At 43.0% G+C, this 26,175-nt stretch overlaps 1 protein-coding gene across 1 annotated transcript in view; it reads left to right on the plus strand.

Moving 5' to 3' along the window:
* The window catches only part of NQO2 (N-ribosyldihydronicotinamide:quinone dehydrogenase 2), a 35,227-nt gene extending 16,033 nt beyond the window's left edge, over positions 1-19,194 (plus strand). Inside the window, exons 5-6 of the mRNA XM_068234610.1 lie at positions 7,423-7,524; positions 18,449-19,194. Of these exons, the coding sequence (XP_068090711.1) occupies positions 7,423-7,524; positions 18,449-18,622 (276 nt within the window). The 3' untranslated portion in view covers positions 18,623-19,194. The remainder of the gene's footprint in view (positions 1-7,422; positions 7,525-18,448) is intronic.
* The last annotated feature ends 6,981 nt before the right edge of the window (positions 19,195-26,175 follow it).

A 26,175-nucleotide genomic window follows, 5' to 3' on the forward strand; every position in this document is an offset into this window, starting at 1 on the left:
ATATTAACACCATTATATCTTATGGGTCTCTGTTATTGGCTACCTATCATATTTTAATCCATTTTAAGAGGGAAAGAGTCTGTCAAAACCTCAAATTAGTTCATGTTTAAAGGAAAATGTAACTGACTATACAAGCATTTTTAAAAATTAAAGAGGAAGGGGAGCAGGTAGAGAAAATGGAATGGAGATGATGATGGTAATAATAATAATAATCCTATATAATAATTAGCCTGTGTCGCTGCATCCAGCAGTTTGCAGCGTCCCTGTGTCCCTGTTATTTTGTTACTGCGCATGTGCGCAGTAATGGACAGCTGGAGGGACCAGGGAGCAAGGTGGGCGAGCAGTTGCGTGCGCGCGCATGCGCAGTGACTGGCGGCGGAAAAAAAAAGACCTAGAGCCCGTTTTTAAATGGGCTTGGGTCTACTAGTATACACATAAAACATGCAAGTGCACTGCAGTGTACATAATTAACTGTATTGTCAATGCACACCTGAAGTGTGAGAATCATGGAGGCTGACATATTTATTTCCTTTTAAACAATTCAAATTGCCTGGCTGTCCTGCTGATCCTCTGTCTCTAATGCTTGGTAAATACAATTCAATTTCCAATCCGATCGATGGATAATATGATGAGAAGTTGTATAGTTTGTACATGTCCAAACTGCTCCCAATCGATTAAGGGATCGGTTTTCCAATGATAACCTAAAAATCAATCCCTTTATCGATCAGAAACAGATTGAACGTATCAGAAGTAATTGTCCATTTCCTGTCAATCAGATGGGAAGTTACATTTTGTGTACCTAGCATAAAATGTTTAGCCATAAGGTGCGTACTCACGTCTGATTTTATGCCCGATTGTCTTTCAAACCGGAAGTTTAAGCAACTTGCCATTCAAGCAAAAAGTCATTCAGACTTCTTGTACACACAGACGACAAAATGTTTTTGAAATGCTAATTACAGCTAATTTACATGTCGTTTGACTGGTCAATGTACTAGATAGAACAATAGTCTAGATCAAATGACTGATCAAACAACTTGTTTAAAAGTCTATTAGTGTCAAACTGTACACATGTACGGACCTAACTGTTGTTTGAAGGACAGTTAGTTCACGGATCCGCCAAGCGGATCAGTCAAGACTGCTGCGATCAGTCTAACGATCGTTCTTACACACGCCGAATTGTCGTTCAAATGACCGGTTTGAACGACAAGTCGTTCAGGAATATCAGACGTGTGTATGTATCTATAGACCCTGAGCAAACAAGCAGATCAGATGTTTCTGACTGACGTCTGACTAGATTAACTGCATGCTTGTTTCAGGTGTATGATTCAGACACTACTGCAGCCAAAGAGATTAGCAGGACTGCCCAGCAACTGCTACTGTTTAAAAGAAAATAAATATGACAGCCTCTATATTCTTTTCACTTTAGGTTCAAGACAAAGGTTTGTTGCTGCATCTGAACTCACATGCAATATCTCAGCAACACTATCTATTGTGTATGCTAGGACCAATGTAATGACAAGAAAAGAAGGAGCAGGTCCTTTAAACACAGCACCACACAATTGTAGTATTCAAAAAGTACAAATATGTATTAACAATTCATCAATAATCACTATAGAGCAGTTTTTTTTGTTTGTTTGTTTTTTTCAATAAAAACAGTTAAAAAGAATCATACTGCCTGTATATCCATAATAACAATGCATCTATATGTATATATATATCTACCTGTATGTATCTATAGCTATATCTATATCTATATATCTCTACATCTCTATATCTCTATCTCTCTATCTCTCTATATCTCTATCTCTCTATCTCTACCTCTATATCTATCTATATATATATATATATATAATATATCTACCTATCTATATATATATATATATATATATATATATATATATATCTATCTATATATATATCTATATCTATATCTATATATCTATATCTATATCTATATATATATATCTATATCTATATCTATATATCTATATCTATATCTATATATATATCTATATATATATATATATATATATATATATATCCATATATATATATATATATATATATATATACATTTTTTACAAATAAATAACTGCAAAGTGGTGTGTGCATAATTATTAAGCCCCCTTTGATCTGAGTGCAGTCAGTTGCCTATAGACATTGCCTGATGAGTGCTAATGACTAAATAGAGTGCACCTGTGTGTAATCTAATGTCAGTAAAAATACAGCTGCTCTGTGAGGGCCTCAGAGGTTGTCTAAGAGAATATTGGGAGCAACAACACCGTGAAGTCCAAAGAACACACAAGACAGGTCAGGGATCGATTTATTGAGAAATTTAAAGCAGGCTTAGGCTACAAAAAGATTTCCAAAGCCTTGAACATCCCACGGAGCACTGTTCAAGCGATCATTCAGAAATGTAAGGAGTATGGCACAACTGTACACCTACCAAGACAAGGCCATCCACCTAAACTCACAGGCCGAACAAGGAGAGCGTTGATCAGAAATGCAGTCAAGAGGCCCATGGTGACTCTGGATGAGCTGCAGAGATCTACAGCTCAGGTGGGAGACTCTATCCATAGGACAACTATTAGTCATGCACTGCACAAAGTTGGCCTTTATGGAAGAATGGCAAGAAGAAAGGCATTGTTAACAGAAAGCATAAGAAGTCCCGTTTGCAGTTTGCTACAAGCCATGCCCCCACATGTCCCCCAACACAGCAACCATGTGGAAGAAGGTGCTCATGTCAGATGAGACCAAAATGGAACTTTTTGGCCAAAATGGAAAACTCTATGTGTGGTGGAAAACTAACACTGCACATCACTCTGAACACACCATCCCCACTGTCAAATATGGTGGTGGCAGCATCATGCTCAGGGGGTGCATCTCTTCAGCAGGGACAGGGAAGCTGGTCAGAGTTGATGGGAAGATGGATGGAGCCAAATACAGGGCAAACTTGGAAGAAAACCTCTTGGAGACTGCAAAAGACTTGAGACTGGGGCGGAGGTTCACCTTCCAGCAGGACAATGACCCTAAACATAAAGCCAGGGCAACAATGGAATGGTTTAAAACAAAACATATCTATGTGTTAGAATGGCCCAGTCAAAGTCCAGATCTAAATCCAATCGAGAATCTGTGGCAAGATCTGAAAACTGCTGTTCACAAACGCTGTCCATCTAATCAGACTGAGCTGGAGCTGTTTTGCAACGAAGAATGGGCAAGGATTTCAGTCTCTAGATGTGCAAAGCTGGTAGAGACATACCCTAAAAAACTGGCAGCTGTAATTGCAGCAAAAGGTGGTTCTACAAAGTATTGACTCGGGGGGCTGAATAATTACGCACACCCCACTTTGCAGTTATTCAATTGTAAAAAATGTTTGGAATGATGTATGATTTTCTATCCACTTCTCACCTGTACACCACTTTGTATTGGTCTTTTACGTGGAATTCCAATGAAATTGATGCATGTTTGTGGCAGTAATGTGACAAAATGTGGAAAACTTCAAGGGGGCCGAATACTTTTGCACCCCACTGTATATGTACAGTGGTGTGAAAAACTATTTGCCCCCTTCCTGATTTCTTATTCTTTTGCATGTTTGTCACACTTAAATGTTTCTGCTCATCAAAAACCGTTAACTATTAGTCAAAGATAACATAATTGAACACAAAATGCAGTTTTAAATGATGGTTTTTATTATTTAGTGACAAAAAAAACTCCAAATCTACATGGCCCTGTGTGAAAAAGTAATTGCCCCCCTTGTTAAAAATTAACTTAACTGTGGTTTATCACACCTGAGTTCAATTTCTGTAGTCACCCCCAGGCCTGATTACTGCCACACCTGTTTCAATCAAGAAATCACTTAAATAGGAGATATCTGACACAGAGAAGTAGACCAAAAGCACCTCAAAAGCTAGACATCATGCCAAGATCCAAAGAAATTCAGGAACAAATGAGAACAAAAGTACTGTAATTGAGATCTATCAGTCTGGTAAAAGTTATAAAGCCATTTCTAAAGCTTTGGGACTCCAGCGAACCACAGTGAGAGCCATTATCCACAGATGGCAAAAACATGGAACAGTGATGAACCTTCCCAGGAGTGGCCGGTCGACCAAAATTACCCCAAGAGCGCAAAGAAAACTCATCCGAGAGGCCACAACAGACCCCAGGACAACATCTAAAGAACTGTAGGACTCACTTGTCTCAATTAAGGTCAGTGTTCACGACTCCACCATGAGAAAGAGACTGGGCAAAAACGACCTGCATGGCAGATATCCAAGGCGCAAACCACTTTTAAGCAAAAAGAACATTAAGGCTCGTCTCAATTTTGCTAAAACACATCTCAATGATTGCCAAGACTTTTGGGAAAATACCTTGTGGACCGCTAAGACAAAAGTTGAACTTTTTGGAAGGTGCGTGTCCCGTTACATCTGGCGTAGAAGTAACACAGCATTTTAGCAAAAGAACATCATACCAACAGTAAAATATGGTGGTGGTAGTGTGATGTTCTGGGGTTGTTTTGCTGCTTTAGGACCTGGAAGGCTTGCTGTGATAGATGGAACCATGAATTCTACTGTCTACCAAAAAATCCTGAAGGAGAATGTCCGGCCATCTGTTCGTCAACTCAAGCTGAAGCGATCTTTGGTGCTGCAGCAGGATAATGACCCAAAACACACCAGCAAATCCACCTCTGAATGGCTGAAGAAAAACAAAATGAAGACTTTGGAGTGGCCTAGTCAAAGTCCTGACCTGAATCCTATTGAGATGTTGTGGCATGACCTTAAAAAGGCGGTTCATGCAAGAAACCCCTCAAATAAAGCTGAATTACAACAATTCTGCAAAGATGAGTGGGCCAAAATTCCTCCAGAGCGCTGTAAAAGACTCGTTGCAAGTTATCGCAAACGCTTGATTGCAGTTATTGCTGCTAAGGGTGGCCCAACCAGTTATTAGGTTCAGGGGGCAATTTCTTTTTCACACAGGGCCATGTAGGTTTTGAGTTTTTTTTCTCACTAAATAATAAAAACCATCATTTAAAACTGCATTTTGTGTTCAATTATGTTATCTTTGACTAATAGTTAACGGTTTTTGATGAGCAGAAACATTTAAGTGTGACAAACATGCAAAAGAATAAGAAATCAGGAAGGGGGCAAATAGTTTTTCACACCACTGTACATATATATATATATATATATATATAATAGTAATAAGCGCCCAATAATCAGATATGTAGCTGATAGCTTTAAGAGATTACACCGTGGGGTGCTCAATGCAGAGCTACCCCCAGTGATTGAACTCGGGTTCAGTATATAGCTAAGGAAGAGTGGTATAGGTACCAAGTGACAGGGGCTCTTGGTTACGCTTTAACGCGCTTAAGCTCACCAACTGCGCCAAAGTGTCCCCAATCTGGTGAGTCCTACTCTACCATGCAAAATGCCAGTTTTTATAAGCAGTCTAGTGGGAACTAAACCAAAAACCCTAAAATGTCAACTAGATGGGAAAAAAAGGAAATTAAAAACACCTCACCCTTCACCTAGCTACCAAACGAACTCTCTGAACATGTGCAATGCACTAATTTATATACTTAACTGTGCTAGAGGTCATATCATCAATATGATCAAAAAATATATGTCCACAAGTGCAGGGACATGTGAGGCAGTGACACTTAATGAACTGTGACAATGATACTGCGTACTGAAAAAGTGACACAGGGGAAAATGAGGCAATATACTTATCCGGATGGCGCTGGTACAGGCAGTAGAATGGAGAGCTGAGCCCCAGGCGGATGTCTCAACCCTGTATGTGTACCCAGCCCAAGCCCATCCTCTTTGTGCCCACCCTCTGTGCTCCCTCCTCATGCCCACCCTCTGTGCTTCCCTCTCATGCCCACCCTCTGTGTGTACCCAACCCATGCTCACCCTCTTTGTACCAACCCTCTGTGCTTCCTCCCTATGCCCATCCTCTGTGGTTGCCCACCCTCTGTGTGTACCCTGCCTGTGCCCACCATCTGTGCTTCCCCCTCATGCCCACCCTTTGTGTGTACCCCACCAGTGCCAACCTTCTGTGCATTCCCCTTCTGCCCACCCTCTGTGCTTCCCCCACATGCTCACCCTTTGTGCGTACCCCACCCATGCCCCCCCCCCTCTGTGTGCCCCCCTGCACCCACCCTTTGTGCTTTCCCCTCATGCCCATTCTGTAAGCATTTTCTGCCTGTTCCTACCCTCTGTGCATTCCCTCCATGCCCATCCTCTGTGCATTCCTTTTGTGCCCACCCTCTGGATATTCCTTCCGTGGCCACCCCCTATGCATCCCCCTGTAATTCCTACCATAGCTAGTGTTATATCCTAGCTTTATTGATATTAATTATATATTGTTTATATAGCAAGGACATCTTCTAATTGTGAATGAGCTCTGACGTTTGTTTTCCAAATTATGATTTAAATGTGCGGACCATGACAGTGAGACAGTTTACCTATCCTAGCCGCCACCTAATGTGCTCCACATTGCTTTCCTTAGCATTCCATATTCCCAATGCTTCCTCCTTCAAACCCAGAGGGTGGAGGTAGTGGAGGGACATGAAACGCAATGTCGAGAACATTGGCTATAGGCGGCGACAAGGTAAGTTAACTGCTGTCCCTGTGTCCTCTACTGTTCCCGTATTATCCGCTGTCCCCGTGTCCTCCTGGTGTCCCCCTTTGCTGTCCCCGTGTCTTACTCTGTACCCCCTGTACTCTGATGTCCCGATGTGTCCCCCTTTGTCTTCCTGAATCCTCTGCTTTCCCTCAGCTCCATGCCACACTGTGTCCCGAGTGTAGCTTCAGCCAAAGATGATGTACAGTAATTTGTGTTATCACTGTAGCCGATGGTCTCATGGGCAAGTCCATTGCTCCATCATCAGGACAATCATCGCACTTGCTGAGTAGCAGTGTAGTGATTGGCCTGATGACTGAGCCATGGTCCCACCCACGAGACCATATGCAACTTTTGTGTTGTTAGTATAATTTCTTTGTGATTTGTATTTGGCTCGTTGTTGGTAATATTGTCCTATATTTTTTAAATTCTGTATATCATTGGTAATATTTGCATATAGTTGCTGTTCTGTATTTTTCTTTGATAATATTTGCATTTCCTTGTCTGGTTTTATTTCATAAAAATAGGGGGTGTGACTTGGGGTGGGGCCTTTGCTGAGGGGTGGAGTTTAGGGGCGCCACAACTTCTGTGCCTATAGGCTCCTGAGCTGTAAATCTGGCCCTGATGCCTATTGTTCTAACTGCATCATTCATGATAGACCCTCTCCCTGTTTTTGTTTTTTTGTAATTAACTGACCTATATTTGGGGTTTCTTCAATTTCTTTCTGTGATCAGGACCTCATTTGAGTATTTTGTGTTTCAATAAAAATTTTCTAAACAATTTTACCTTTTTGCTGTGAAGGGTAAAATTGCGCTACTTTCGTTTACAACTGGTGGAACGGAAGATATGTTTAGCAAAGAAGGAGTAAAAGGTGATGTCAAATATCTTCTTTGGCCTATCCAAGTAAGTATTTATAAAATATTTATAAAGTAAAGCATTATATTGAATCTATATATTTTTGGGAAAATACTGTCTGCTACGTATAACATACTTTTAGCATACCTCCCAACTTTTTGAGATTAGAAAGAGGGACACTTAAGCCACACCCCTGCCACACCCCTAAACCCCCCCCCCCCCCCACACACACACACACACCCCTAGTCATTCATACCATAAAGATTTCAAAAGAAAAATATGTTGTTTTATAATTCAAACCACACGGGTCCTCTCTATCCTGTTTCATTTTCCTTTATATTAACATTTAAAAATAGGAAATATTATCAATTTAAAGAATAGAAATAAAGTTTAGAGTAATTTAAACACATTTTTCTGTTGAAAACTACATATATTTACACAGATCTGTACATCAGTTCTGAAACAGGGACAAATAAGGGAGAAAGAGGTACAGGGCTCCCAAAGAGGGACTGTCCTTCCAAAAGAGGATCAGTTGGGAGCTATGCTTTCAGGTTTAAACATGCTGAAGTAGAAAAGAAGTCATAAGGGCAATATCTTACTGATATAGTGATACCTGTTTAAGACTTGCCCTGCAATAGATGTAGTTAGGATGAGGTACCCAGGACACTTTGATCATTAGAGCAAGTAGCGTGCGTGTGCATGTAGCACATTTAGTGAATGTTTCTGATTAGTTTTAATTGAATTACCAAAATTACCAGCCCCCATATAATAGATCTCTCTCTAGAAGCTAATACAGGGAGTGCAGAATTATTAGGCAAGTGATATTTTTGAGGAATAATTGTATTATTGAACAACAACCATGTTCTCAATGAACCCAAAAAACTCATTAATATCAAAGCTGAATATTTTTGAAAGTAGTTTTTAGTTTGTTTTTAGTTTTAGCTATTTTAGGGGGATATCTGTGTGTGCAGGTGACTATTACTGTGCATAATTATTAGGCAACTTAACAGAAAACAAATATATACCCATTTCAATTATTTATTTTTACCAGTGAAAGCAATATAACATCTCAACATTCACAAATATACATTTCTGACATTCAAAAACAAAACAAAAACAAATCAGTGACCAATATAGACACCTTTCTTTGCAAGGACACTCAAAAGCCTGCCATCCATGGATTCTGTCAGTGTTTTGATCTGTTCACCATCAACATTGCATGCAGCAGCAACCACAGCCTCCCATACACTGTTCAGAGAGGTGTACTGTTTTCCCTCCTTGTAAATCTCACATTTTATGATGGACCACAGGTTCTCAATGGGGTTCAGATCAGGTGAACAAGGAGGCCATGTCATTAGTTTTTCTTCTTTTATACCCTTTCTTGCCAGCCACGCTGTGGAGTACTTGGACGCGTGTGATGGAGCATTGTCCTGCATGAAAATCATGTTTTTCTTGAAGGATGCAGACCTCTTCCTGTACCACTGCTTGAAGAAGGTGTCTTCCAGAAACTGGCAGTAGGACTGGGAGTTGAGCTTGACTCCATCCTCAACCCGAAAAGGCCCCACAAGCTCATCTTTGATGATACCAGCCCAAACCAGTACTCCACCTCCACCTTGCTGGCGTCTGAATCGGACTGGAGCTCTCTGCCCTTTACCAATCCAGCCACGGGCCCATCCATCTGGCCCATCAAGACTCACTCTCATTTCATCAGTCCATAAACCCTTAGAAAAATCAGTCTTGAGATATTTCTTGGCCCAGTCTTGACGTTTCAGCTTGTGTGTCTTGTTCAGTGGTGGTCGTCTTTCAGCCTTTCTTACCTTGGCCATGTCTCTGAGTATTGCACACCTTGTGCTTTTGGGCACTCCAGTGATGTTGCAGCTCTGAAATATATCCAAACTGGTGGCAAGTGGCATCTTGGCAGCTGCACGCTTGACTTTTCTCAGTTCATGGGCAGTTATTTTGCGCCTTGGTTTTTCCACACGTTTCTTGCGACCCTGTTGACTATTTTGAATGAAACGCTTGATTGTTCGATTATCACGCTTCAGAAGCTTTGCAATTTTAAGAGTGCTGCATCCCTCTGCAAGATATCTCACTATTTTTGACTTTTCTGAGCCTGTCAAGTCCTTCTTTTGACCCATTTTGCCAAAGGAAAGGAAGTTGCCTAATAATTATGCACACCTGATATAGGGTGTTGATGTCATTAGACCACACCCCTTCTCATTACAGAGATGCTCATCGCCTAACATGCTTAATTGGTAGTAGGCTTTCGAGCCTATACAGCTTGGAGTAAGACAACATGCATAAAGAGGATGATGTGGTCAAAATACTCATTTGCCTAATAATTCTGCACTCCCTGTATTCATCAGGAGAATGAAGGGAGACTCCAGTAGGGAGTTGATGAAGACAAGGCATTGCCAGGTTCAGGCAAAAGATCAAAGTTAGCAGAAACAGGTATAGTCATAGACCAGGCAAGAAGTGGTGGCAGGCAGCAAACAGATATAGTAGTAGATCAGCTGACCTCCCGACTGCATAAAGAGCTGGAGACCTCATGCACATGTGCTAACTCAACCCACTAGTATTTAGCCGCAGAGGATGTACGCCAAGGGTCCATGATAGATGGGGAGCTTGAGGGCTTGTAGCACGATGGCTACCAATTGGAAACAGTCATAATTATTTTAAACGTTTCCCCATGCATGGCTTTAGAACTTTTTTAGAGCTGCTCCCACTCAGCAACTTCTCTCATTTTCTAGATTTGTACCACAAATTAAAAAAGATTCTCAAAACCCGCCTCTTGAGAATCTGTACTGTCCGATTTGTACAATAAAAAACATACCAATCAAGTCACTGTGATCTCCTGGATCCCTCTTTGCCATTTCTGCCACTCCCTGCGGTGATCCTGGCTTTTAATTGTAACGATTTGTGTCAGCAAAGAACAGAATTCTGATTATTAGGTGATCTGCAGTATCACCTATAATGCAGATATATACCTGATTATATGGTGATCTGCAGAATCACCTATAATACTGGTATATAAGAAGCTGATGTGACAACAAATAGCAATGAGTGATCTGTGCAACAGTAATACTGATAGCTTTGGCAATACCTCACCAGAGGAGCTGGTGGGTACTAACAGTACAGTGCCCCTCACCAGAGTCAAGGGCCCTCTGGTAGAGTGGTCAGACAGATCGGGTTCGGCAACAGTAGTACTGATAGCTTTGGCAATACCTCACCAGAGGAGCTGGTGGGTACTAACAGTACAGTGCCCCTCACCAGAGTCAAGGGCCCTCTGGTGAGAGTAGAGTGGCCAGACAGATCGGGTTCGGCAACAGACAGACAGATGCAGTACAAAATCGGGAGGTAGAGACAGAAAAGGTATAAGCAAGCAGAGTCGGCAGCAAGATCAGATGGGCAGAAGAGTAGTCAGAACGAGCCAGAGTCATGCACAAATAATAACACAGTAATGTAAATCTTTAAGGCTATCAAACAATTCCTATCTTGTGTGAAATCCCCAGTTTCCTTCCGGATCAAAGCACACCGGAACTATCTAAGGGTCTGAGCGCTAACACAAAGTATTCGCAACAGCAGACAAGTTGCGAGTGATTCAGCTAGGCTTATGAAGCAGAAGAGACCCCTCTGGCACGCCCCCTCCTATCAACCAATGAGGAACGGCGAGCATCTCCTCTGACGCGACAATGCAACCCTATGTGCAACTGACAGACCCGTCCTCGGCGTGCTAGACGCCTGAGGCACAGATACATTGCTAAACAGGGAGCTGGAGGCAGCTGCGGTGGTAGCGCTGTTCACCGCAGCTGCCCCTCCAACGTTTGTTACAGTACCCCCCCCCCCTTGAGGCGTGGACTCCGGACACGTCCTGCATGGCTTCTCAGGATGCAACTCATGAAACTTCCAATGCACAAGGTACTGTACCGAGTTACGCACCCGCCGAGAATTCAAAATCCGCTCAATCTCATACTCAGGTTCCCCATCAATTATCGAGGGGGGGGGGGGAGGAGAGGAATCCACATGCACAGCCGGCTTCATCAAAGACACATGGAATGACTTAACACCTCTTATACTGGGTGGTAATGAAATTACATAAGTGACATTATTAATCTATTTAGACACAGGGTATGGGCCTATATATCTGGGACCCAATTTTGCTGATGGCTGTTTCAGTGCCAGATGTCGGGTAGAGACCCACACCATGTCTCCGAGTACAAAGTCCCACTCTACTGATCGCTTTCTATCAGCCTGCTTCTTCTGGGTCTGGAAGGCCTTTTCCATGTTCCTTTTGACCATGGTCCAAATCTCCTTAAAAGATCCCTGCCACTCTTCCAAAGCAGGGAAAGGAGAAGACACCACTGGCAATGGAGAGAATTCGGGAGACCTCCCCGTCACCACCTGAAAGGGAGAAAAGCCTGAAGAGGAACTTTTCAGGTTGTTATGCGCAAATTCTGCAAATGGCAAGAACTTTGCCCATTCTAACTGCGCGTCAGCCACATAGCATCTAAGGAACTGCTCTAAAGACTGATTAACCCTCTCAGTTTGCCCATTGGTCTGTGGGTGGTAGCCGGAGGAAAATGACAGGTGATGACAAAAGGCTTTCCAGAGTTTCGACACAAACTGGACTCTCCTATCTGACACCACATTTTCTGGTATGCCAAAAATGTGTTAAATGAAGAGATCCGCCAGTTCCTGGGCAGAGGGGAGTCCGTCCAGTGGAATAAAGTGAGCCATTTTGCTGAACCTGTCGACTACCACCCATATGACTGTTTTCCCCTCGGACCTGGGGAGTTCGCCCACAAAGTCCATGGACAAATGAGTCCATGGTTCCCTTAGGTACTGGCAAAGACTGAAGGGTGCCCACAGGAGCCTGTCTGGATGGCTTATTCCTGGCACAAACTGTACAGTTTCTGACAAACTCCCTACAATCTAGGACCAGTGATGGCCACCACACACACCTAGACAGTAAATCCTGCGTTCTGGCCACCCCAGGGTGCCCTGCATTTTTATGTGCATGAAACAATTGTAAAAATTTGCAGCCGCAAATGAAGTGGCACAAATAGAACTCCGTCAGGTTTCCCCTCGGGACTATCCTGTTGATAAGGCCCCAAGTAAGCGACCAATCTTCCCAGGTCTCGGTGGCTGCCACAACAACTTTTTCGGGCAGTATGTTCTCGGGAGTTGGTGGCTGTACTGTCTCGGGCTCAAAACATCTAGACAGGGCATCTGCCTTGACATTTTTACTCCCTGGCTTATACGTAATAATAAATCTGAGGAGTAAGAGCCGTGTGGGGAAGAGGAGTCAGACTCTGATGATAGGGAAGGTGTTTCTTTGGAGGATGAGGAGGAGGTGGCGGCAGAAGAACAATCGCATCAGGCGTCGCAGGGGGCTTGTGCTGCTCAACGTTCCCGTGGTATTGTTCATGGCTGGGGGGAGGATCAGGACTTACCTGAAGTTTCTGAGGAAGAGCAAGAGGAGATGGATAGTATGTCTGCATCCAACTTTGTGCAGATGGCGTCTTTCATGCTGTCCAGCCTGTTGAGGTACCCCCGTATAAAAAAAACTCAAGGGGAATGAGCTGTACTGGGTGGCCACGCTACTAGACCCTCAGTATAGGCACAAAGTGGCGGAGATGTTTCCAAATCACCAGAAGGCAGAAAGGATGCAGCACTTGCTGAACAAGCTGGCAACTATGCTTTACAATGCGTTTAAGGGTGTTGTCACAGCACAACGCAATAAAGGTACCACTGCCAGTAATCCTTCTCTCATGTCCACGCAGGCAAGGACAGGACGCTCCAGCGATCTCATGGTGATGTCGGACATGTGGACATTCTTTAGTCCAACGCCTTGCCTTAGCCCTTCCAGATCCACCCTCCACCGACGCCTCAACCGGCAGGTAGCCAACTGCCTGGCCTTAAGTGTGGATGTAGACACTGTGAGCAGAGATGAACCCTTAGACTACTGGGTGTGCAGGCTTGACCTGTGGCCAGAGCTGTCCCAATTTGCCATCCAACTTCTGGCTTGCCCTGCCTCAAGCGTCCTGTCAGAAAGGACCTTCAGCGCAGCTGGAGGCATTGTCACTGAGAAGACGAGTCGCCTAAGTCACAAAAGTGTTCAGTACCTCACCTTTTTCAAAATGAATGAGGCATGGATCCCGGAGGGCTACTGCCCGCCCGAAAACTAAGTCAGTCCCCACACACAGCATCTCTGCCTGCACTCCATGTGACTGCCTGCCCCAAGACTAAGTCGCTCCCCACACAGCACCTCTGCCTGCAGGCCGCTTGACTGCCTTCTCCGCCACCACCAACATGGTCCAGGACTCCATGTGGATTCCTGAATTTTTAAGGCCGCTGCTAGCAGCTGTTTGCGGTGCATTACACGGTGAGTTTGGTGTGTCAGAAGTTCGCATTCGCGGACTGAAAATCGGAGGTTCGGGCCATCTCTAGTGCCATACTTCATCTTCTCTTGTGTATTTGTATATTATGTATGTGAGCATGACTTACTGTATTGTTTGGACTATAAGACTCACTTTTCCCCCCAAAAAAGTGGGGGAAAAAGTCACTGCGTCTTATTGTCCAAATGCAGGGAGTTCCCGACTTGTGAACGCCTGCTAATACAAACCCCCAACCCGCTGAAATGTCATGGACTCCCTGTACTGTGCCCATGAAGAGGAGGACACAGGGATAAAAAGAGGATACAGGGTGACACAAAGGGGCCGAGCAGAGGACACAAAGGGGCATAGAGGAGTATCCAAGGAGGACAGAGGTGGACTCGTTGGGGGGGACAGGAGGACACAAGGGGGACAGAGGAGGACACAGGGAGACACTAGAGGTACAAAGGGGGCATGAGGTGCAAAGGGGGCATAATCAACAAGATGCCCCTTCACCATGGATGCACCAGGTTTAGTATATACTTTTTACCTTTTTTCGTCTTCTAAACCTAGGTGCATCGTATGGTCAGGAGCATCTTATAGTCTTAAAAACACTGTATTTTTGTGTACGTCTGCATAATATGTTAACATTTAAAAATGATATTAATAATAATAATACTGTACTTATCTCAGTCGTGACGATACAAAATGTAAGTGCACACCATCTGCTGGTTGCAATTGGATACAGGACAGGCTGGCTGCACTGTGGCCATAATGTGATAATGGGGTTGATTCACAAAGCTTTTCTGTTGAATTATCTCACCTTACTTACAATCTCACAATTTATCTCTCCTTTCCTGACTTAAAGAGACTCTGAAGCGAAAATTTTTTTTGCTATATTTTATATACAGTGGCTTGCAAAAGTATTCGGCCCCCTTGAAGTTTTTCACATTTTGTCATATTACTGCCACAAACATGAATCAATTTTATTGGAATTCCACATGAAAGACTAACACAAAGTGGTGTACACGTGATATGTGGAATGAAAATCATACATGATTCCAAACATTTTTTACAAATAAATAACTGCAAAGTGGGGTGTGCATAATTATTAAGCCCCCTTTGGCCTGAGTGCAGTCAGTTGCCCATAGACATTGCCTGATGAGTGCTAATGACTAAATATAGTGGACCTGTGTGTAATCTATTGTCAGTACAAATAGAGCTGCTCTGTGACAGCCTCAGAGGTTGTCTAAGAGAATCTTTGGAGCAACAACACCGTGAAATCCAAAGAACACACCAGACAGGTCAGGGATACATTTATTGAGAAATTTAAACCAGGCTTAGGCTACAAAAAGATTTCCAAAGCCTTGAACATCCCATGGATCGCTGTTCAAGCGATCATTCAGAAATGGAAGGAGTATCGCACAATTGAAAACCTACCAAGACAAAGCCGTCCACCTAAACTCACAGGCCGAACAAGGAGAGTGCTGATCAGAAATGCAGTCAAGAGGCCCATGGTGACTCTGGATGAGCTGCAGAGATCTACAGCTCAGCTGGGGGAATCTGTCCATAGGACAACTATTAGTTGTGCACTACACAAAGTTGGCCTTTATGGAAGAGTGGCAAGAAGAAGGCCATTGTTAACAGAAAACCATAAGTCTCATTTGCAGTTTGTCACAAGCCACGTGGGGGACACAGCAAACATGTGGAAGAAGGTGCTATGGTCAAATGAGACCAAAATGGAACTTTTTGACCAAAATGCAGAATGCTATGTGTGGCGGAAAACTAACACTGCACATCACTCTGAACACACCATCCCCACTGTCAAATATGGTGGTGGCAGCATCATGCTCTGGGGGTGTTTCTCTTCAGCAGGGACAAGGAAGCTGGTCAGAGTTGATGGGAAGATGGATGGAGCCAAATACAAGGCAATCTTGGAAGAAAACCTCTTGGAGTCTGCAAAAGACTTGAGACTGTTGTGGAGGTTTACCTTCCAGCAGGACAACGACCCTAAACATAAAGCCAGGGCAACAATGGAATGGTTTAAAACAAAACATATCCATGTGTTAGAATGGCCCAGTCAAAGTCCAGATCTAAATCCAATCGAGAATCTGTGGCAAGATGTGAAAACTGCTGTTCACAAACGCTGTCCATCTAATCTGACTGAGCTGGAGCTGTTTTGCAAAGAAGAATGGGCAAGGATTTCAGTCTCTAGATGTGCAAAGCTGGTAGAGACATACCCTAAAAGACTGGCAGCTGTAATTGCAGCAAAAGGTGGTTCTACAAAGTATTGACTCAGGGGGCCGAATAATTATGCACACCCCACTTTACAGTTACTGATTTGTAAAAAAAATGTTTGGAATCATTTATGATTTTCGTTCCACTTCTCACGTGTACACCACTTTGTATTGGTCTTTCACGTGGAATTCCAATGAAATTGATTCATGGTTGTGGCAGTAATATGACAAAATGTGGAAAACTTCAAGGGGGCCGAATACTTTTGCAAGTCACTGTATTTACCTTTTAATTCGCTTCAGAAGTCTCATCAGTGGTAAACCGCCACATCCCCGCCAAAAAACGAGGGCTGCAGACCCCCCAAATCCCCGGGCAAACATCCACGACCAACTTGGTTGTGGATTGTGCTGCCCGTAAGGCCCATACACACGTCGGATTTCCGTGAACGACGGGTCGTTTGAACATCCCGTCGTTCAGTCGTTCGCCCGCTAGATCGGGCGTGTGTACAGACTGTCGTTCACTTGATAAGAGTGAGTTTGGCGAACGACAGTCTGTACACATGCCCGATTTAGCGGGCGAACGACGGGACGTTCAAACGACCCGTCGTTCACGGAAATCCGATGTGTGTATGGGCCTTAAGAAGCAGAGCTATGAGCTGTAGCTCTGCCTCTCCTGTCATCAATCGCCGTGCCGTGCAGGGAAAGGCGGCGATCCGCCGCGATTGACATCAGAAGAGGCAGAGCTACAGCAGCGAGCTCTGCCCCTTCCAGGAAGGGCCGGCCAGATTCCCCCCACCCCTGGGGATTTTGGGGGTCTGCAGCCCTCGTTTTTCGGCGGGGATGCGGTGGTTTAACGCTAATTATGAGAGTATTGAAGTGAGTTAAAAGGTAAATGTAGCAAATTTTTTTCGCTTCAGACTCTCTTTAACTCATGGTTTATCTCTCTTTATCTGTTTATTTCCTGAATTATCTTCCATTTGTTTCTCATGCATTAGCTCTCCTTACAGTAAAGATGAGAAATAAGTAAGTTTTGTGAATCAACCCCAAAGTGTGTTCCACTAGCGCAGTGATGGCTAACCTTGGCACTCCAGCTGTGGTGGAACTACAAGTCCCATAAGGCATTGCAATACTCTGACAGCTCTAAGCATACCTCGGGAAGGCAGAGGCATGAAGGGATTTGTAGTTTTGTCACAGCTGGAGTGCCAAGGTTAGCCATCACTGCACTAGCGCAATAACAGAGTGCTTGGGCTTAAGCTTAGTACCCATCACAAGACTGAATTGCTGTAAACTGCCAATGAACAAAGTTTACACGATCTTTATACTAAAGCTGTGTAGCGATGGAATGTTGACAACAGCAACAAGAAGAGTGTCAACGATAGGATTGTTAAATGATGAAGGATGCAGGGGGAAGTTCCATAGGCTTTAGCGCAAACATCATTAAAGCTGGGTTCACATATGACATAGCGTGAAAAAGTAGCTTTTTAGGATGGTGCGTTTGTGATTTTTCTATTGCGTTTTAACCACGTTTTTGGTGCGTTTTGCTTTATTTTACGCACATGCGTTTTAATGCGTTTGTGGTTTGCTAATGTAAAACACATATGCGTTTTGTATGTGTGGTTTTATTTAAGTTTATGCGAATCACTAGGAAGACAACAGGAAGCGGAGACGCATCAGAAATCTTCAATTTTTTATTAAAAACGCATTAAAACCCGCATGCAAAGCGCAATGCATATGAGTTACCATAGACTTTCATTGTGTGCGTTTTGGCAGCCATCCTGCATATTATGCAACACTACCAGCGTTTGCGAAACGCATACTGTAAAAACGTATTGAAACACAGCTTCTTCTGCACCCCACAGACTAACATTGCTGCATAAAATGCAGCGTTTCCCGCTACGCTAGTGTTTCTGCTAAGTGTGCACCCAGCCTGAAAGATCTGACGTTGAACGATTTGATCCAATGTGATCCATCATGACGGCCTTTCAAAATGCACAAGCATGAGCTATCTGTAACAGTCTCTTAGCACGTTTTCTTTAATAAGATAGTTAAACGATCTCGGTTGGAATGTTGGAATGTTGGTCTGTTCATCTGTCATCTTTTGACAGAGCCTGCTGCTAACTACTTCAACTACAGATCATGTGTCCATTTTTTAAAAGGCTGTATTTTTAGCTGTAGAAACCTCCTTTTGCCACAAAAAAAGATAAAAGACAATCTGCATAATAAATTATGAAATGGTATGTTTAGAACTGTGTCCTTGGCTTTAAAAACAATTTCCTTTAAAATAAGGCTCATCCTTGTAGTCTTATATTATAGCTTACCGGGATTAACCTGTACCTCTAATGTTTGCTGTTTTTGATCTCTCAGCATGGCATATTGCACTTCTGTGGATTTCAAGTTCTGGCTCCTCAAATATCCTACGCACCAGAGTATGTGGCTGAAGCAAAGCGGAGAGACATGCTTATTAAGTGGGCTCAAAGGCTGGAGAACATTTGGGAAGAGCCACCTATAGACTGCACCCCATCTTGGTATTTCCATTAGATGCAAGATCTTCTGTGAGATGGAAGGTTGTCTGCTGTGCAAATAATCTCCATGTCTGCCATCTGTAACCACATTGCACTTTTTTTTTACAAAAAAAAAAAGATGACCTTCATCACCATAGCTACTTTAAAGCTGTGGATTGAATAGGAAACTAACTCCAGGAAAATAGCAAAATTTTAAGTTGAAATACTATCTGTATATTTAATGTAAAGTGAACCGCCTAGCACAATATTTTTTTTCGTGTAGTCTAGACCGTAGGTTCTCAACATGTGGTACGCGTACCCCAGGGGGTACTTCTAATGGTTCCAGGGGGTACTTGGGCTTGATATAATTAACCAAGAATAACAAATTTAGAGTTTTAGAAAATGATCAATCTTATTTAAAAAACACCAAATTAGTGTTAATTAGCTAATTAAAAGCAATAGTAAATGTTTGGAAATTGTTTAGAACCAATTAACAGGTACTATGATTAAATATATAATGTCCAGGGGTCCTTGTGATAAATGGTTACTATGCTAGGGGTTACTTGGTGAGTACGGGGTTTTAAAAGGGGTACAGTGGGATGCGAAAGTTTAGGCAACCTTGTTAATCGTCATGATTTTCCTGTATAAATTGTTGGTTGGTACGATAAAAAAATGTCAGTTAAATATATCAAACAGGAGACACATACTGTGATATTTGAGAAGTGAAATGAAGTTTATTGGATTTACAGAAATCGTACAATAATTGTTTAAACAAAATTAGGCAGGTGCATAAATTTGGGCACCACAAAAAAGAAATTAAATCAATATATAGTAGATCCTCCTTATCAGAAATTACAGCCTCTAAACGCTTCCTGTAGGTTCTAATGAGTCTGGATTCTGGTTGAAGGTATTTTGGACCATTCCGCTTTACAAAACATTTCTAGTTCATTCATGTTTGATGGCTTCCGAGCATGGACAGCTCTCTTTAAAGGAGTTGTCAGGCAAACCATAGTAAAATGAGTGGTACTTACCGGGGGCTCCCAGGATGTCCCTCGCCGCAGCTCTGCCCGCAGCCGTTCACTGCAGGTCCGTCCTGGTCCCCTGCGTGAGCGGCGCTGTCGATCACCGCCACGTGGGCCGGAGCGGACTGCACAGGCGCAGTTGTTCTGTGCTTGCGCAGTCCGCTCCGGCCCACGTGGCGGTGATTGAGAGCGCAGTTCACGCAGTCGCAGTATGGAGCGACTCTGACGTCATCGCCGGGGACCGGGACGGACCTGTAGCGAACGGCTGCGGGCACAGCTGCGGCGAGGGACATCCTGGGAGCTTGAAGCTGGAGGAAGCCCCCGGTAAGTACCACTCATTTTGTTATAGATTGCCTGATGACTCCTTTAACTCACACCACAAATTTTCAATTATATTTAGGTCTGGGGACTGAGATTAACACTCCAGAATGTTGTACTTGTTCCTTTGCATGAATGCCTTAGTGGATTTAGGGTCGTTGTATTGTTGAAAGATCCAACCCCGGCGCAGCTTCAGCTTTGTCACTGATTCCTGGACATTGGTCTCCAGAATCTGCTGATACTGAGTGGAATCCATGCATCCCTCAACTTTGACAAGATTCCCAGTCCCTGCACTGGCCACACAGCCACACAGCATGATAGAACCACCACCATATTTTACTGTAGGTAGCAGGTGTTTTTCTTGGAACGCTGTGTTCTTTTTTCTTAATGCATAATGGCCCTTGTTATGCCCAAATAGCTCAATTTTAGTTTCATCAGTCCACAGCACCTTATTCCAAAATGAAGCTGGCTTGTCCAAATGTGCTTTAGCACACCTTAAGCAGCTCTGTTTGTGCTGGGGGCGGAGAAAAGGCTTCCTCTGCATCACACATACAGCATCTCCTTGTGTAAAGTGCGCTGAATGGTTGAACGATGCACAGTGACTCCATCTGCAGCAAGATGATGTTGTAGGCCTTTGGTGCTGGTCTGTGGGTTGACTCTGACTGTTCTCACCATTCGTCGCTTCTGTCTATCCGAGATTTTTCTTGGTCTGCCACTTAGAGCCTTAACTTGAACTGAGCCTGTAGTCTTCCATTTCCTCAATATGTTCCTAACTGTGGAAACAGACAGCTGAAATCTCTGAGACAGCTTTCTGTATCCTTCCCCTAAACCATGATGGTGAACAATCTTTGTCTTCAGGTCTTTTCAGAGTTGTTTTGAGACCCCCATATTGCTACTCTTTAGAGAAAATGAAAAGAGGAGGGAAACTTACAATTGACCCCCTTAAATACTCTTTCTCTTAATTGGATTCACCTGTGTATGTAGGTCAGGGGTCACTGAGCTTACCAAGCCAATATGAGTTCCAATAATTAGTTCTAAAGGTTTTGGAATCAATAAAATGACAACAGTGCCCAAATTTATGCACCTGCCTAATTTTATTTAAACAATTATTGTGCACTTTCTGTAAATCCAATAAACCTTCATTTCACTTCTCAAATATATCTGTGTGTGTCTCCTATATGATATATTTAACTGACTTTTTTATGGTAACAACCAACGATTTATACAGGAAAATCATGACGATTAACAAGGTTGCCCAAACTTTCACGCCCCACTGTACATATCAATAAAATGTTGAGAAACACAGTTCTAGACAACATAGGTTACAACCCTTTCTTCTCCACTATAATTTAACAATACTGTAGAGACTGGTTACCAGCACACCAACAACCTACTAATGAGAATATAAGTAAGCATGTCTCTATTCCTCCTTTGGGAAAGGTTCCAGGGTGTATACAGACTAATAGGTCCATCTGCTGGGATCAGGACACAATCCATCAGGCAACAATTTACAGCTGAGTGCTTCACAGATTGTTGCAGGTCATAACTGGAACAAACAATGCAGAATGGTCTAGATAATCTTGTACAGTTATAAGAGTAAAACAGTGCCATCTGCAGGCCAAATTTATGAACACAACACAGATGAGTCTCATTCTATTGCTATGAAGCGGGGAGGAGGAATGACACATGGCACACTACGGAACTGGAGGGTAAGGAGGAGAACAATAGGCTCAGCCTTTGCTCCGCTGAGATGATCCAGCACTCTGGGTCACTTAGCATTGAATCAGGGAGGATCGGGGTCGATGTACATCTACTAGACTCTTGGCAGAGAGGACCAGGACCACAACTGGTCTCAGCTGATAACCATCGTGTGTGTGTACAAGTCATTAGGCTGACAGCAATGTGCCATAGAGTCTGATTGGCTTGCAGTACTAAATTACAACTACTGAAATTTAATTTTTTTATAAATACAAAGCCAGGACTGAATGGCAGTTAGTTTACACTATAGCTCATGTATTATCTAATTCATTGTTAGGTGAAGCAAGAAACACTGGCATATGAGTTATATCAGCCAAGTTGAAAGAAAATTTCCTGGAGGATTTCGTTTAACAGAAGTTAAGATTTCCTTTCAAGTCACTTACATTACTTTCCTATGTATTAATTATAGTTTGATACAAGTTGATGCAATAAACACAGGAAGTGATCAGTACCATGGTAAAAAGCATATTTATTATACAGTACTGTTCTTACTTGGAACGTCCCTATGTCTATTTTTTTTTTTTTTTTGCTTGTAAGGGTTAATAACCCAGTGTTAGAAATACCAGTCTATCGTCTTCTGACTTCTGATTACATATTACATAAGAGTCCCGATCATGTGATTAAAAGGCAGAAGACGATGTCGGGATTGCATTGCATTGCAGTGGGTGGAGGAAGGGACGAAGCTGATCCAGCCATCAAGACAGGCAAGTATAAAAACACTCCCTGCACTGCTCTGTCCAGCCTGCCAGGCAAAAAAAGATTCGGCTCTGCAGTCACATAATCTACACGACCCGATTCTTTGTGCGATCCGATTATGATTCTATTTGCGATCCGATTAAATCCGAAATGTCCGAACGGGATTCGATTCAATTCGAAAACAATGGCAAATCGAATAGAATAGAATCCCGATCGGACATGTCGAATTAAATCGTATCGTAAATAGAATCGTAATCGAATCGCACAAAGAATCGTATCGTGTAGATGGGGCTTTACTTTTTGTGGCTGCTAAAAGGTTAATCTTCAAGCCTAGATTTTAAAAACCAAGGTCCAGATCCTAGTAACTTATCTCCTCAGTTTTCCCCAAGGAGATAATTCCAAAACCAATAAAATACCTTTAAAGCTCCCACTAACCAAGAACATACTCAAAATATGTTTGATATTACTTTATTACCTGCTTTTTAGCACTTTTTGAATTTTTAAGTGCTGAAAAGTATTTTTAGGGATAAGAGAAAAGGTATATCCTGGGAGAAAACTCAAGAGAAAAAGTTAATTGGTTTAAGCCCTGAAACAAAATATGGGTTCACAGGAAAGTTTTATTTCGATACATACAGTTGTTTATCCCTTCAGGCAATTTTCACATTAGGTTTAATTTATGTCTGTTGGTAAAATGAATGCAAAAACAGTTGCAATCTCATTGAAGGTGCCCATTAACGTTACCATTTTTTCATCAGATGTGATCTTTCAACGCACCTTTTCGAATTGTACACAAAACTGTGCAGTGGTGAAAATCAATGTAAAACGATTCTATGGTCAATAGAAACAGAAAATTTAATCGATCCTATTTGAAGAGAGAAAATGTTCTAATTTACCAGTTTTTGGGAACAACTGATATATACCTTCCAAATACTGGCGATGGTAAAAAGTGCATCAAAAGATCACATCTGATGAAAAAAATTGTACCGTTAATGGGCACCTTTGGACAGATTATAGCATCTGTTCCATGCTTTCTCACCCTTAGTTAATTGACATTTATACTGGCTACGCATAGTAATTGGGAATCATATAAAAAAAATAAACCAGATACTTGCCTAAGGAGAGGGAAGGCTCTGGGTCCTATAGAGCCTTTACTCTCCTCTCCTGGTCCCCTTGTTGCAGCGGCAGCTCCTCCGTTTGAATCAGCGAATTTGGAAGTCTTCGGAAGCCGAGTCCTCCCGAAAACAGGTGGCTCCATACTGCGCACACGAGTGTGTGAGAGAGGGCGCTCGAGCGTGCGCAGTGTGGGGTGGCCTGTCTTCGGGAGCACTTGGTCTCCCAAAGACTTCCAAACTCTCCCGCAGTGGGGGATTAGAATAGTATTTGACCAAATTGGTCGGATACTGCTATTAGAGAGCCAGCACTGGAACGGGGACCGAGAGAGAAGCGGGAAGGCTCTATAGGACTCAGACCTTCCCTCTCCACAAGTAAGTATCTGGCTTATTTTTTGGGGAACCGGTTACCATTCACTTTAAGATGCAGCAATATGTTGATTGCCATTGGATCAATGTGATTGGGTCATATCCAATTCACTTTTTCTCTGAAGTCTTCTCTTATGTGATATTTCACAACTTATCAATAAAATGCCTTTCAAGCCAGCAACACACAAGAAAATAAGAAAGCATCCATGCCAACATATTCAACAAGCACTTGTGGAATATGTTCAGAGGTCCTAGAGCTAGAACGGTGAGCTTGAGGGGAGTGAGGGAAGCCTCTGGATAATCTTCTACTGAGGTATCTAACTTTTTCTCTTAATTTCTACTTTATGTACATTTTAATGCCTTATATCAGATCCCTCAACAGACCGAAGCAGGTAGTTTCGGCGCACGGCTCTCAGCACCGAAACTAGGCTGTAATGTTATACTGCGCGGGGTGCTTAAGGGTTATTCTGGACAAGTACATTCCGGATAGGTTAGTGACATGAGGCTTGACTGAGGATACTGGGTGAGTGGGAGTTGCCTTCACAGGTGACTGTAGAGTAAAGGCTTTGAGTGCTGCATGGAGGGAAGATAGAGTATGAGCTTACAGATGGTACTGTGTGAGTAGTAGAGAGCAGGGGCTGACAGAGTGCTTGGTAGGTGGGAAAGAGTGAGACCAGAGAGAGTGTTGGTTGGCTAGGGATTAGGGGTGCTGAGTGGGTATAGAATTGAGAAAAGACTGGCTGGTTACATGGTATGTTAATTTTGGTTAGGACAAAGCCTAATGAGTAGAGATGTCCCGATGCGGTTCGCATCAGATCGCAAACTTTATGTCTTTTCGACCTGCCCCCTATACTACATCATTGGGATAAACTTTGATCCTCTACATCACAGTCAGCAAACACATGGCAGCCAATCAGGTTGCACTCCCTCCTGGAGCCCCCCCCCCCCCCCCTTATATTGGGCAGCTGTGTCTCCATGTTCTCACTCTGTGTGCTGCTGTATTAGTGAGAGAAGGTAGAGACATTGGAGAGATAGGGAAAATGATAGTTAGGAGGTCTGTTAGCTTGCTCCTTGCTGATATTTATTGCTGAAAAGCACCACCAAAACAGCTCTTTTGAGAGCTAATGTTCTTGTGATGTGTTTTTTTTGTGTGTGTGTGTGTGTGTGGCCCACCACTCACACTGCATATACAGCCCTGTCTGTCACAGCTGGTTCTTGCTAATTGCAATACTGTGCCAGGCCCAGCACATTCAGTGCCTAGTGTGACTGCTGCATATTGTATTATAATACCTTTCACTGCATCTGTGTGACCGCACGCTGTTTTATATAGCAGTCACTGCATACATTTCACTGCATCTGTGTGACCACACGCTGTTTTATATAGCAGTCACTGCATACACTTCACTGGATCTGTTTGACCGCACATTGTTTTATTCCAAAAAACACTTTTTATTAAAGATAAAGCATCAACATACAAACATTATCAAAATGTAGCAAAAATTACAGAACATAGAATCTTTTGTAGAAAAATAACATAGTATATCTATCTCTTCTTTACCAATTTACAGTTGGAAGGGGAGGAAGAGGAGACAAGGGAGGGGAGAGGGGAGGTGGGAAGGGAGGGGAAAGGGAAGCAGGTTTAAATCAGAAACAGAGCAAGAAAAATGCACATGACTTGTGTCAGGGTGTACATAGACCAGAAGTACAAATCTGAAGTAATACCATTCAATATATAGAATGACTCAATGTATATTAAAGTAGTCAAAGATATGTAAGGCACAAGGCTTTAACTCTATGTGGTATTGGGATATGGGGGGCAAGAGCGGATGAGCTCTTAGGCCAGGAAAGTGAGGAGGGCATCCGAGTCACAGAAATCAATCCATACCATCCATCTGAGAGTAGATACATTAAATTTGTCTTGAGCAGAGAGAAGAAGGTCATCCATTCTCTTTATATGCTTCATTTGGTTAATAAACTCTGTTAGGGAGGGGGCTAACTGTTTCCTCCAGTTTCTGGCAATAAGCAGCCGAGCGCAGATCAGAAGAAGCCAATGAGCCAGGAATAATGGAGAGTAGTCCAATTTCAGGGATACAGGGCATATGTTGGTGGTAGAGAATTTCATGGAGGTTGAATACCTTTTGCCAGAAAGGACGTAGAATGGGGCATTGCCACCATATGTGGAAGTGCCTTCCGCTGAACCGCCCCGCCAACACGCACTAGAGGTGTTGGCGTCAAATTTAGCCAGTCTAACCGGATCTCTGTACCATCTGGTGAATAGTTCGTAATTCCGTTCCTGAGCTACCACCGAAGGTGACATT

Source organism: Hyperolius riggenbachi, chromosome 5 (genome assembly GCF_040937935.1).
Source record: "Hyperolius riggenbachi isolate aHypRig1 chromosome 5, aHypRig1.pri, whole genome shotgun sequence".
Lineage (NCBI taxonomy): Eukaryota > Metazoa > Chordata > Amphibia > Anura > Hyperoliidae > Hyperolius > Hyperolius riggenbachi.